The following is a 13,469-nucleotide window of genomic DNA, read 5'->3' as shown; positions in this document are numbered from 1 at the left end:
GTCCAATTTAATATAATTTATGTATCCTCTGAGACCTCTTGCACTTAAATGGAGTCGAGTTAGCGGTATATTTAACAAGTAAATTTGAAAGTCCCCGGCCTAAGCCAAAATTTTTTTGGAAAATTCCTTTTTTTTTATTCAACACGGTTCCCTTCGATGATGATACACTTACGGTAATGACCCTCCAACTATTCGATACCATTTTGGTAGCACGATTTGTCCTTCGCTTCAAAATTGGCCTGGCGGCATTTTTTTGAAATCTTAGAAAAGGGAGTAGTCGCTGCGGCCAGATCTGGATAAAACGGTGGCTGCGGAATTAATTTGAAGTACAAATGTTTTCCCTGATTTGCGACACGGTGCATTTTTTTGCTGAAACAACACTTTCCTGGGGACGTATCTCGGTGATTTCGTCCTTCAAACGATCCAATAACGCTATGTAATAGTCGCTTTTGGTTATCCGTTTTTTTCCAATGTAGTCAATACAAGTTTTTTATTGACACACCAAACTGCAGACGCCGTAATCTTGCCAGCCAACTGTTAGGTCTTTCCACACTTTGGTGCTGGTTCATCGGATGACTGTTGATTAGGTTTCATCCATAATTACATATCGATGCAATACCTCAAGTTTACTTAATTGAATATCTCCAAACTTTGCTCCGAATTATCAACTCGAGTTTGGTTTTTGCTCAAAAGTGAGTTCGGGCGGCACTTACTTTGTAGACAGCTTTCTCATACCCAATTAATTGTGAAAAATCGGATTTTTATGTTCAGTTGATATCTTTCGTGTGCCTGCCATCTCAAACAACTTCATTTCGCGTTCATCCAAAATTATTTTGCGGACTTCTTTGTTGTTTTCGTCGGTAACAACCCCTTTTGGGCATCCACTGCGTTCACCGTCTCACCGGGGGGCTCATTTCACCACATTTAATGCTAGCACAACAATTATTGAGGGCAGTGTCCGAAAAGTCGCCACCAAGCCATGTATTTGCTTCAGCAATATTTTTTCTTCTATATTTTCTCACAAATTTGTTGAATTGAATCGGCCACCAAATTTTCGTCCATTCGGAATTGTTTAGACTTGAAATTCGATAGTTTTTCCTACCTTACACCATAAGCAAGACAACAACCTCAGAAAGATAATTAGCCAAATATACTAAACATAAATCTTAAAAGCAGGTGTTTACTTTGACAGCTGCTAGAGTGACAGCTATTCCTCTAGAAAATTATACGCCATAAAAAAGTATGTGTGTCAAAAAAAATAAAAACCATTTTTAAGAAGTATTCAAAGATTATATTTGAGATTCATTTTTCGTTGTTCAGACCATAAAAAGGCTATGGCATTTCATTGCTCTGCTAGATCTGCAGACCTTAACCTAAGGTATTGTAGATTATATTCTTACCCAATCCAACTTAGCAGTTATAATGTAAAGACAATATATTGGTTTTTGTATATATGTTTATAATATAAGTAAATTAATAAATAAAATTTGCTTCCTTTCAATATGATCGTTCAATTCAAAATTTCAAAATGTTGGCGGCAGCAAGCACAATTAGTAACCACAAATGCTTAACCACACATCGAAAGTGATATGATATAATATTACGCATTATTACAAATGATTAAATTTCAAATATTATTATACATTCAATGGCAACATTTATGCTGCTATATTTAATTAAATTTGCATAAAAGCATTTTACATTTTAAAGCTCTATCCACCTATTTATCCGAGTTCATTTATTATGGATTTGTGGTTGCACTTGCTGTCGCTTTTAATTATTTTTCTTGCATTTGTTATAATAAATTAATTGAATTATATTTCTATTTATAATACTATATCTCTTTCTCTCGTACTCTCGCTCTCTTTTGCAGGACATTGAGCATTGCTATTACCATGGCACCGTTAAGGACTATCCTGGTGCTAGCGCCGCCTTCCATACGTGCAATGGTGTCAGCGGCGTCATACACATCGGCAACGAAACATTCGTTATACATCCCTTCTATGGAGGCGATCTTTCGGTACGTAATCGAGACCAAATAACGGTCACCAAAAATTCATATATTTAATTTACTTCAAACATTTTTATGCAGCCAAAAGAAAAACTTTGTTTGTGAATTTTTTTCTAATTCTCGTAACCACAACTGTGAGGGCTTCATCAACTTGAAAGTCGCAAGCTCTTGTTTTGTACTTTACTGCTCTCGAAAATCCGCTTTAAGTTGGCGCTTTAAGTTTTCGTTATGTTAGCAAATCCTTTATGATTTCACATACATTCGCGCTGAATCGAAAATGTTTTACAGCCTTCGCTTATCCAGTTTTTATTATGCCGTCGTTTTATGGCATCTTTCTTCTGCCACTGTGTGCTGTGCGGTAGCCACATTTTCACGCTCAAATGCCGACAATCGGCCTGAATTTTGATTTATATCTGCGTCTAAGCGAAATCGGCATGCAAATGCGCACACACACACACACTCACAAGCAGACCCATTTATTTCCACACTGTGTTCGCCAACATTTATCCACAGATCTGTTTTTCAATTGTGAACTTTAAATAAAATCCGCATTTATATCCAGCGTAAGCTGCAGTCCGTTGTTAGAAACAGACTTCGGTTCGCTTGATTTCAATTGCAGTCTACTTCTGCACTGGCAGAAAACAGTTCAGGCGCTATTTTTTAAATGTTGCTTGTACTTAGTTGATAGGTTGCATTGAAATAGAAATTAGAAATTCAAGCTAAATGAAACCTTTTCAAAAAATGTTGGAATATTTTCAAGATTTAGAAAGAAACAAAAATTATCATTTTTTCTAATTTCTTTTTAATTTTGGAAATATTATGAAAATATCGCAAAAAAGTCTTGAAGATAATAAACTGAGCGCTACTTTAAAACTAAATATATGCAACCTTTTATACGTTTCTTGCTTATATTCTAAATTCAACTAAATTTCTTACAGTGTAGTATTTTAGGATTTATCTCCACTTCTGAAAGGAATTATTCCTTGCAGACGCTTTCAATGATTTTGCCACACATTTTTTCTCCATCGTACTTTCCATAAACTGCAATATTTTTCAATATGTGTGGCTACACTGGCGGTGGCTGAGAAATTTTATGTGCGCGACACCAATAAATAAACATTGCTTAGGAAAAAGAAATCAGGCGTACATTCACTCACACACAAACACGCTCTTAGCGGTATGCTTGAATACTAGCACTTGCAAACAATCACAGAATAAATCGCACTGCGAGCAAAAAAAAAGTCCAACAAATAAAAAAGGAATTTAGCACTGCCAGCCAAAATTCGGTCCTGGTTTCAGCCCAATGCCTTGTCTTCGCACCCCACACGATGGCTTGACTGCTGAAGCAACCAAAGGGGGAACACATCCAAAGCCAACGAGCATCCTGGGGAAAATATGCAATGCCACATAAAAAGTTGCGAAAAGAATCAAAAAAGTAAAGCAAAAAAACATAAAGTATAAAAAATTACAATATCAACGCTGCGTATATGAAGCGGAGGTAAAAACTTATGACTCGCTGCTGCCACAATTTATACGAATTCGAATCGGAAATACTTCTGCGCCAACACGCAAGCAGACTCACTCCTAACTTACATAACTGTGCTTCTGCCTAGGATCAACTAAGCAGCCGCTGTCTCACCTTTGCATGGCATTTCAAGCTGAAAACACACTCATAAGTACATACACATACAGGCACATACATATGTTTTGGTTGAGTGCTGGTGGAGCACATCAGCGACTGCTTTAGCGACAAAGTCATTGGTTTGGGTTGGCGAAATTTGAAATTTATGACACATTCATATTGATTCTCGACAGATTCAATAGCGCAGCAGCCCATTCATATTTATGACGATTTCTTGCAAGCACAAGTGTGTGTGTTTGTGTGTGAAATCCGTTCTGCAACTCTTATTTTTAACTCCTCTTAGGCAGCGCAGCTCAACTCGGCTTGTGGCCGAGGTGATGATTAGATGGTGGCAACCTTGCTGAGCTGCTTGCCGACTGGCATTGCTCAGATCTCTAAGGCGCTCTTTCAACATCAATTCTCCCCTTTTTTGCGTTCGCATATTTTCTGATTTGCAATTTTTTTTATTGCTTCCCTATTTATTGTTGGTTTGATTCGGCGCATGGCATTTTGGTTTTATGTATAATTTTTTATTATTGTTTACATTGTTGCCTCTTTTTTTTAGTTTGCCTCTTTCTATGAGGGTCATGTGTTGTTTACCATACTTTCATACATCAACACATTACTGCTTTAGCAATTTTATTCCTCGTTTAAATGAAGCTATTTATTGGTGGCAGATTTGATTGCAGATTTGTTTTTTAGAAATACAACAATATTTCAATATTTCAATATTTCGCGTCTGCATTTTCACCTCTAACCTCAAACACAGTTTTTGGTGCAAATATTTGTGGTAAAGTTTTCCTTGTTTCACATATACAAAGTATCAAAGCTTTACTTTACAGATGAGTATTTGACTGAGGTAATAAAGGGTGATTTTTTAAGAGCTTGATAACTTTTTTTAAAAAAAAAAACGCATAAAATTTGCAAAATCTCATCGGTTCTTTATTTGAAACGTTAGATTGGTTCATGACATTTACTTTTTGAAGATAATTTCATTTAAATGTTGACCGCGGCTGCGTCTTAGGTGGTCCATTCGGAAAGTCCAATTTTGGGCAACTTTTTCGAGCATTTCGGCCGGAATAGCCCGAATTTCTTCGGAAATGTTGTCTTCCAAAGCTGGAATAGTTGCTGGCTTATTTCTGTAGACTTTAGACTTGACGTAGCCCCACAAAAAATAGTCTAAAGGCGTTAAATCGCATGATCTTGGTGGCCAACTTACGGGTCCATTTCTTGAGATGAATTGTTGTCCGAAGTTTTCCCTCAAAATGGCCATAGAATCGCGAGCTGTGTGGCATGTAGCGCCATCTTGTTGAAACCACATGTCAACCAAGTTCAGTTCTTCCATTTTTGGCAACAAAAAGTTTGTTAGCATCGAACGATAGCGATCGCCATTCACCGTAACGTTGCGTCCAACAGCATCTTTGAAAAAATACGGTCCAATGATTCCACCAGCGTACAAACCACACCAAACAGTGCATTTTTCGGGATGCATGGGCAGTTCTTGAACGGCTTCTGGTTGCTCTTCACCCCAAATGCGGCAATTTTGCTTATTTACGTAGCCATTCAACCAGAAATGACCCTCATCGCTGAACAAAATTTGTCGATAAAAAAGCGGATTTTCACATTTCGAACCGAACACTGATTTTGGTAATAAAATTCAATGATTTGCAAGCGTTGCTCGTTAGTAAGTCTATTCATGATGAAATGTCAAAGCATACTGAGCATCTTTCTCTTTGACACCATGTCTGAAATCCCACGTGATCTGTCAAATACTAATGCATGAAAATCCTAACCTCAAAAAAATCACCCGTTATATAACGGTATATTGTTGCTGGCGATTTCTTTCGACAAGTTGCACTTTTCAGCTGTTCAACGAAATAGCACACTTGGCACTTATAATCATTTAACATTTGAAAATCGAAAGTTGTGAGAGAAAGTTATTGCTTTAGCCCATTTCCGACCGCACCTAGATCCACTGCATTGATTTCATTTCAACTTTTTATTTTGATTACAATAAAAAAACTCCATGCTTATAATTTTTTGAGATTGTTACATTGAGCCGTTTACCCATGGATTCAGAAATATGCAGAATCGCATACAATTATTGATTTCACGACATATCTCGTTCATTTTCGACTTGGTGATTTTTCAAAGTTGCTGGTCGATAAATCGACCAATAGCTATAAATGGCTTAAGGGTAAACTTTTAATATAGTAGTATAATGAAAAATGGATAGCGAAATTCATTGTACTCCGCGATCTTTTATGTACGAACACTTAGAAAACGGGAATAGTTCTTCTCAAATAGCAGAAATATTAAAATGTTCACGAAAAATGGTATGCATATTAATTCTGATCCAGAGATAAAAGTAAAAAATAAAATCCGGAAGGCTCTCCCACATAAAACCACTTGCAAAGTTGATTAAACAGTTGTGAGAAGGTGAGAGGTTGATTCATTTAAGTTCTTCCGCGTCATTATGGCCGAAATTAATAAAGAATTTGATTTAAACATATCCAGGGACCTTCCTAGAAGACGCGTCAATAACGTTCGCCTTTATAGTTTGATCAGCGGAAAAAACCGCTTTTATAAAAAACCGTTCAATGGCTCATGGAGAGATTGATGGAAATTTTTAAAAAAGAGTGTTATGCAGCGCTGGAACTAAAGTGAATCTAATTGGAGCCGATGGTAAATCCTTTGTTCATCGTAAGAAAGGCAAACACTTAAACTCAAGACCACCAAAAAAGTTAAAACATATTAAAACCGTAAAACATGGTAATGTCATGTTGTGTGCTGAGATTTCAAGATATAGAATGGGACCGTTGTTCAGAATGAACAGCTGCATGAATATCTATTTAAAAGTTTTCAGACACACAATGGAGCCATGCTCAGTTGAATCAATGTCTGTAAATTGGATATTTAAGCATAATAATAATCCAAAAATAAATGAGTTTGATATTCATGCATGATAATAATCCAAACCATAGGGCTAGGGTAAAAAAATATTTATTATCTACCGAAAAATGTATTAGAATAGCGATAGCAATGTCACGATCTTTACCCAATAGAAAACTTTTGGAATGTTGTAAAGTTAAGATCGGGCAACAAAAGTTCAAAAATTGGGTTGATATTTGGGCTGGAATTAAGGCAGCGTAGTATGCCATTCCGAGAAGTAGATGTCAGCAATTGGTGGAGAGCTTACCTCGCACATGTGCAGCTGTCTTCAAAATCGGGGCCATACAATAAAGTATTAACATGGTAATGAGGAATCTAATAATTTTTTCAATTCTACTTCTAAGTAAGTAAGTGTGCTAAAGGCATGTTTCCGTGCACAGCTGCATATTCTACAAATTCGAAAGTACTGCCAATAAGAAGTGTAAGTAATTCCTTAATTATTATGGCCGCTTAAATTCTTTACGGATTTTCGGGTTGAAACTAGGGCTCGAAATGAATTGAAGCTTACTGACATCATGCACTACTTCTCTATTTGATAATGCTTCTCATTCTGATTTAAAATTAAATTTTTTGTTAGAAATTTGTGTTTTTTATCCAATATACAGCACAAAAAACTAACAGTGTCATCTCCTGAAACAAAAGAAAATATTTTTTAAAACTTGAAGCTTTTGGGTATATAAGTATTATATACCAGCTGTTTTAAGTTTACGTTGTAAACTGTGTAAAACATGCTAATCTGGGTGACCTGCACTCAACTCAATATGTCCGCCAGGTTAGCTACATACATATGTAGATTCTCCTTGAGCAGCTCAACTCTGAAGGAACTATGCTAACATAAAATCTGTTATTTCTTATTGTAGGATCACCGGATTTGATTTCGAAAACTCGTGGTGCTACTTATCTTGTACTTATTTGCTGTATAATATCTCTATTCTCTTTCCTTTTTTTGCTCTGCTATTGCTTATATTTGTTTTTGAGAGCGTACATATCTTGTCCATTCAATAAGCAATTTAGTGAATTATTTTTTTCCTCAGCGTAAATTTGTTTATGATACTATAAGTACTTAAGGGGCAGTTAAAACGAACAGATCAGCTTCCGGCTCCCTTGAAAAAAATTTCTGAATAAAATGCCTTTATCATGCTTTTTTGCGAGTTTCGTGAAATCTAGAGTTTTATTCTGGCTTATACTTGACCAGGATTTATATTATTTTGAAGTTAGTGAATATAACAAAGGAGATTGTATTTGCTTTTGAGAACGCTTAATTGATATAAATATATGTTTTGCTTGAACACGTTCCTTTTATATTTTTGTAGTTAAATATTTTTCGATCCTGCAACCCAATGACTTTGTTCATTTCGTATGGACATTTCTTAAGTATTGTCTAATTCTTTTATACATTATGATAATTTTCGCGCGCCCGCTGCATACTCAAGCGTATTTCGCCAACCAACCCTCCTACGGTGGTATCGCAACAGCTGTGCCTTGGCCATTATGTGATTTAAATATTTAGAAGCCATTTGGTGCAACACACTCACACAAATACACACATCTCGGTTGAATGCCAAAATGATTTTGTTGAACCTGCAAGTACGTGGCATAAAAAATTAGAATTCAAAGAATTTGCTTCAAGCATAATTTCTCACTGGTGGCAACGCTATGTGCATACACAATTAAATCCCATTGTAAAAGCCACTTTTGGTACTTTTAGTTGCCACATTTTCTGGTAAAAAATCGGATATGGAAATATTTCACTTTTGAGCCTGTTGTAAGCAGCCGACAACATTGTTAGAATTTGTATATAGTACTTCGTTTGACTTTTAAATATGGAAGCACCAACAAAAATTTAGTTTCTTGGCGCGTTTAAAGTTTAGGAGACAATTCTAGTGAACACGGACGCCACGTCACAAAATCGGTTGTATCTTCGAAAATAAGTCGATTTTTGAAAAATCTTTCCAAGGTCATATTTTTGAAAGTCTAAACTTTCAAAATTTGCAAAAAATAAATCAATTTTTTCAAAATCCTAGACCAAAATACCCCCTTAAATATTATTCTTTGGTCATGAAATGAAAAATATGCCAAAGAAAATCGTGTGAAATTTTCAATGCAATCGGTCGAGCCGTTTCGGTGAACTTTTTTTAATTTTTATAAAATAAAATAAAATAGAAATTCACTTTAAATTTATTTAGAACTCTTTCATTGCCTGAATCTTACCTTTGAAATTAAAAAGTTTTTGTTTTCTTCATTTTCTATCTTTGCTTAACACAGCTTCAATACTCCCACACTGCTTAGCGCGGTGATGTCTCAATACTATCATAATCATTAGTATGCCAGAGACCAACCAAAATAAACTTACCTAAGAAAGGCGCAACGGCCATCACACCGGAAAAGCGAACGCAAGGAACCACTTACTCTCGTTCACCTGCGTGCTCATCTACATGCATAAATAAACTTCTTTACCATACCTACCTTGGGGTACTAGGGTACCATTACATTCCTTGCACAGCACACTCGAACGGCGTCTAGGTAATAAATCGCCCCAGGCCACCGTACAAAGCTCTGGGCTCGTCTCCTGCTGTCCATGCTGCAACAGCTGTTCGAAATCTATTTTTGTTGTTGTTGTTTTTGTGTAACCAAGTGATATAAACATAGTTGCTGGTGGCGTCTTCGGAGAAATAATTTCCCATTGTTCCCACAATGCTGGTGGTTCATTTGCTGCTGTGCGCACTCAAGCTCAACACGTTTGTGTGTGTGTGTCTGTGTGACTCTCAGCTATCAATAACAGCTTCACTACTCGTACTCCTGTTCATTGCGTGGCTTTCACCGTTGTGTGTGGCGTGTGTGGCGTGCCAATGAAAGCGTGTAAAAACAGTTAAAATTCGAGTAACGATTATAGGCAGTAAACAAACGGTTGTTGGGACTCCAGCAGCTGCGGTTGCTTTGCTTATGGTATTTCCTGAGAGTTATTGGCTTCATCTCTCGTTTTTCTTGTTTCGGTTGTCGGTGTTTTTGTTTGTTTTTATGCCTCGGCAAGTTTTATGTTTATTGCTCGACATTTATGTTCGCCTTCTGCAGGTCTGTTGTATCTATAATATTAATAGAGTTGTTAATTAAATCCGCTAATCGACTAACAACAACAAAACCTAATCATATTACTGCAATTGCGTATTTGTTGAGAATTTTAATGGCTCTGAATTTATTGGTCATTATTTTTCTAGTTTTGTGGGGTTGCCATCATTGATATAAGAGACCACTATAAGTCATAGTTGTAGGCAAAGCTTTGCAATTAACTGAATTATGAAAGGCCTCTAAGTAACGATGGATATACGTTATGCACCAAATCTTGGAAAAGACCCTTGATAAGAGAATCGATTTCAAAACTACTTTTAACAGCACGAAAAGGAGCTGCCTTTTTGCCGCGATGTCTGAATTTGGCATCCCGCAAAACTAATACGGCTGGGTAAATTGACATTGAGCAATACAAAAAGCTCCGTCAGGATCGGGAAGGACCATTCCGAGCCGTTCGGTATCGAACGAGGTTTCAGACAAGACGACTCCCTACCGTGCGACTTCTTCTTCTTCTTCTGCTGGAGAAAATAATTAGAACTGCGGAGCTGAATCAAGATGGTTCAATCTTCTATAACAGTGCGCAGCTGCTGGCGTACGCCGATGATATTAATATCATTGGTCTCAACATCCACGCAGTTAGTTCTGATTTTCTCAGACAGGATAAGGAAGCGGAGATAATGGGTCCGGTAGTGAACGAGAGCAAGATGAAATATCTCCTGCCATCAAACAAATCGTCGTCGCATGCGCGTTTTAGCTCCCACGTCACTGTATACAGAGTCCGTTGTGGTTTAACGTGAATTCCTGCTGTTGACAGCTTAACTCCACGGTGCTTTCTATTGCTAGAAGCACATAGATCAATACAATGCGTTGATCAGCGCCCCAAAGCACAAGTGCATGCACAACACTATACTCTGGAGAACCAAAGCATGAGTGCCGCCACATACACTTATACTTTGGTTCCAATTGGTAGGGTGGGACTCCCTAGCCACCTTGGTCGGGTTCGAGGCCTACCCAAACCTCTGCCGTACTCTGGGTCCGGCACCCGGCCGCAGTGCGACTCCACATTGGACAAATGCCCTGCCTGCATTTAGGTTTAAACCACAGCCACCACGAATCTCCCCAAAGGGCCAAACCCAATGAGCAGATTGGAGTTACCTCCAAGGGCTAACTGCTCCCCGTGGTACCAAGTTAAAGTCTTTGGTGTGACTTTTGTAACTTTTGGCTACTACCAGTTTGAGCTCATAGTAATCCCAACTCATGACTGGTGACATTTGTCGCTTGAACAACAAATGCCTTTATATTAGGAATTAATATAAAAACTATAATATGATTTCAAGCTGAGTATTATAGCACTTTTCTGACTTTAGACCATGATGACATTCAAAATCAAGACCTGTAAATGTCATACACAGTGCATGTGGATTTTAGTCGCCTCTTACGACAGGCATGCCTTACCACGGGCATATTCCCTTACCGACAGGGGGTTCCCCTTAACCACAGGGGGACTCACTGTATACAGTCATAACTTTGAAGTCGTAGATAATTTCGTCTATCTGAATAGAATAACTCTTGCCATCAGGTGCTATTTCGGACTGAGTAGACAATTGAGAGGTAAAGTGCTCTTTCGACGCACAAAAGCCAAACTCTATAATTCACTCATTATTCCCGTTCTGTTACTTTATGCAGAGTTTTCATGAGAAAGGTTCTGTGGAAGATTTATGGACCTTTGGGTATTAGCAATGGCGAATATCGCATTCGAGGGAACGATCAGTTACAATTTATACAACGACATTGACATAGTTCAGCTAGTTAAGAGACAGTGGCTACGCTGGCTAGGTCATGTCGTGCGAATGGACGAAGCCCAGGTGGATAAGGACCTGGCAATACTTTGAATCTCCAATTGGCACCAAACAGCAGAAAGGAAGAACGACGCATTCATGGATTTGTGGATTTTATCCACCAGCCGATTTGGCGGCCAAGAATGAATGTTGTCGATTTCCCATACTCTATTTGAGATATATTGTATTATCCTTCTTTATTCAGTGGAAAAATTGTAGTCAGAAGTGGCTTGCTTTGGCATATAAGGCGGATGTGGTCAAACTTCTCGGTAAAGTGTTGCCGTGATCGAACATTTCTTCACGTGTCTAGTGGGAAATTCTGGTTGGTTTCTGTACGTTTCAATTGAACAAGTTGTTGTCAGTCGCCTTCCCCATTAATGATTTCAACGTGGATGGATGTTTGTCTTTGCCCTTTAAGTGGTTGGTCAGGTTTCATATTTAAATTTGACGTAATCAATCCACTTTTCATCGCCATCATTTTAACTATTATCTTGGCTTTAATGCTTATGACACTCAATTTCTTTGCTATTGAATGTACAAGTATATATGTACTTTAAAACGTTTTGAAATAGCTGCTTGTGTGACTCTCAAAGGTTCTCGAACTTTTCTTCTGCTTGGCAAAAATCTTCCAGTTGCTTATCTTCAAACATTTTTGGCCGTCCAGGACATCCTTCTGTTGGCATGTTTGCTCAGCTGGAGCATATTCACTATAAGCTCCGCCACAAAACGATTACCTTCGACTGCGCATGTTCGGTATATTGTATAATAATAGAATAATAATAAAGTTAGGCATCGTTTTGACAAACTGAATATATTTATAGATCAAATATTAAGACAAAATTTTTTTCTGAACACATAAGAGAAATATTTCGGATACTTTTGCTCTCTATTTAAAGGCTATTAGAAAGATTAATATCTGTTAATATGATAATTTTTACAAATAGTATCATCGACAATATGTTTGTCAACAGCACACAATTTTGAGAAAAATTAAATCTTTACTGCATGATTTGTCACTTTTTCGTTATTGCGTTTGATTCGACTGCTATAAACCCTTTAGAGATAACAAAAATCCAAAAATATTCTTAGAATAGTACAGTGTGGCAACTTCGTTGAACACAAACCTTGCTTTCATTATCCTAGTCACGACTATCTATACCAAATAGCATTTGCAAATCAATTTTAATTTGCTACCGTTAAACTTTTATTGCTCTCAATGCCATGGGACGGTTCATTAAATCAGCTTTACAAATAAATATTTAATGCAAAATACACAATACTTTAGAAGTATAAGTGGCATGAGTTTGTGCATGTGCTGCAGCCGCTAAGTGTTTTATGCGCTAATAAAGTGGCAGTTAAGGATTTTAATGGCACTTGCCAACAACATAATAGATGACACCGTGTTGAGAACTCGACGACGACTCGTTTTCACCAGTTCTTTGCTCCCCCGCCGATCATTCCCGCATATAACTCTTCAGTTTTATTCTCATATATCTAACGGTGTTGCTTTGTTTTGCTTGCGAAGACAAATGAAGATTTATTTGTCTCTAAACTCGCTGCTCAGCGCTCAAGCGCCTATAAATATGCAAGCTAAATTGAATTAAAGACCGAAAAGCGACAAAAAGAAATCAAATCTGTAACAAATTGTAAAAGTAAATTAATGTTAGCGCGTGATATATGCAGGTTATAAATATAAAACGAAAACTTTTGGCATTTGGATTCGCAAACTTCTTTTCAATTTGGCGGAAAATGCACATAAATACACGTGTGTAATTTTTCAGGGCTTCTTGGATATACAATATATTCTATTTGTTTATAGATATGTTTCTATGAAAATGTATATAAAAAGTATTTTCCACGTGTTGTTAGCGTTAACTACTTAAGAGAAAGCTTTTATGTGCATATAGTAAGTGTTGCGGCTTAATGCTTAGACTTTATATTAGGGTGAACTAATTTTCGTTGAAATTTCATGTGAACATAA

The 13,469-nt window shown here is 37.2% G+C and overlaps 1 protein-coding gene across 30 annotated transcripts in view; it reads left to right on the top strand.

Moving 5' to 3' along the window:
* Nucleotides 1-13,469, top strand: part of LOC105233287 (disintegrin and metalloproteinase domain-containing protein 23) — a 545,110-nt gene that overhangs the window by 419,834 nt on the left and 111,807 nt on the right. For all 30 annotated transcript variants that reach the window (XM_049456178.1, XM_049456177.1, XM_049456175.1 and 27 more), the window contains exon 8: nucleotides 1,874-2,020. In XM_049456178.1, coding sequence (XP_049312135.1) covers nucleotides 1,874-2,020 — 147 coding nt within the window. The remainder of the gene's footprint in view (nucleotides 1-1,873; nucleotides 2,021-13,469) is intronic.

Source organism: Bactrocera dorsalis, chromosome 4 (genome assembly GCF_023373825.1).
Source record: "Bactrocera dorsalis isolate Fly_Bdor chromosome 4, ASM2337382v1, whole genome shotgun sequence".
Lineage (NCBI taxonomy): Eukaryota > Metazoa > Arthropoda > Insecta > Diptera > Tephritidae > Bactrocera > Bactrocera dorsalis.
Note: the sequence above shows the minus strand (reverse complement) of the source record. Positions and strands in the feature narration are given on the sequence as shown.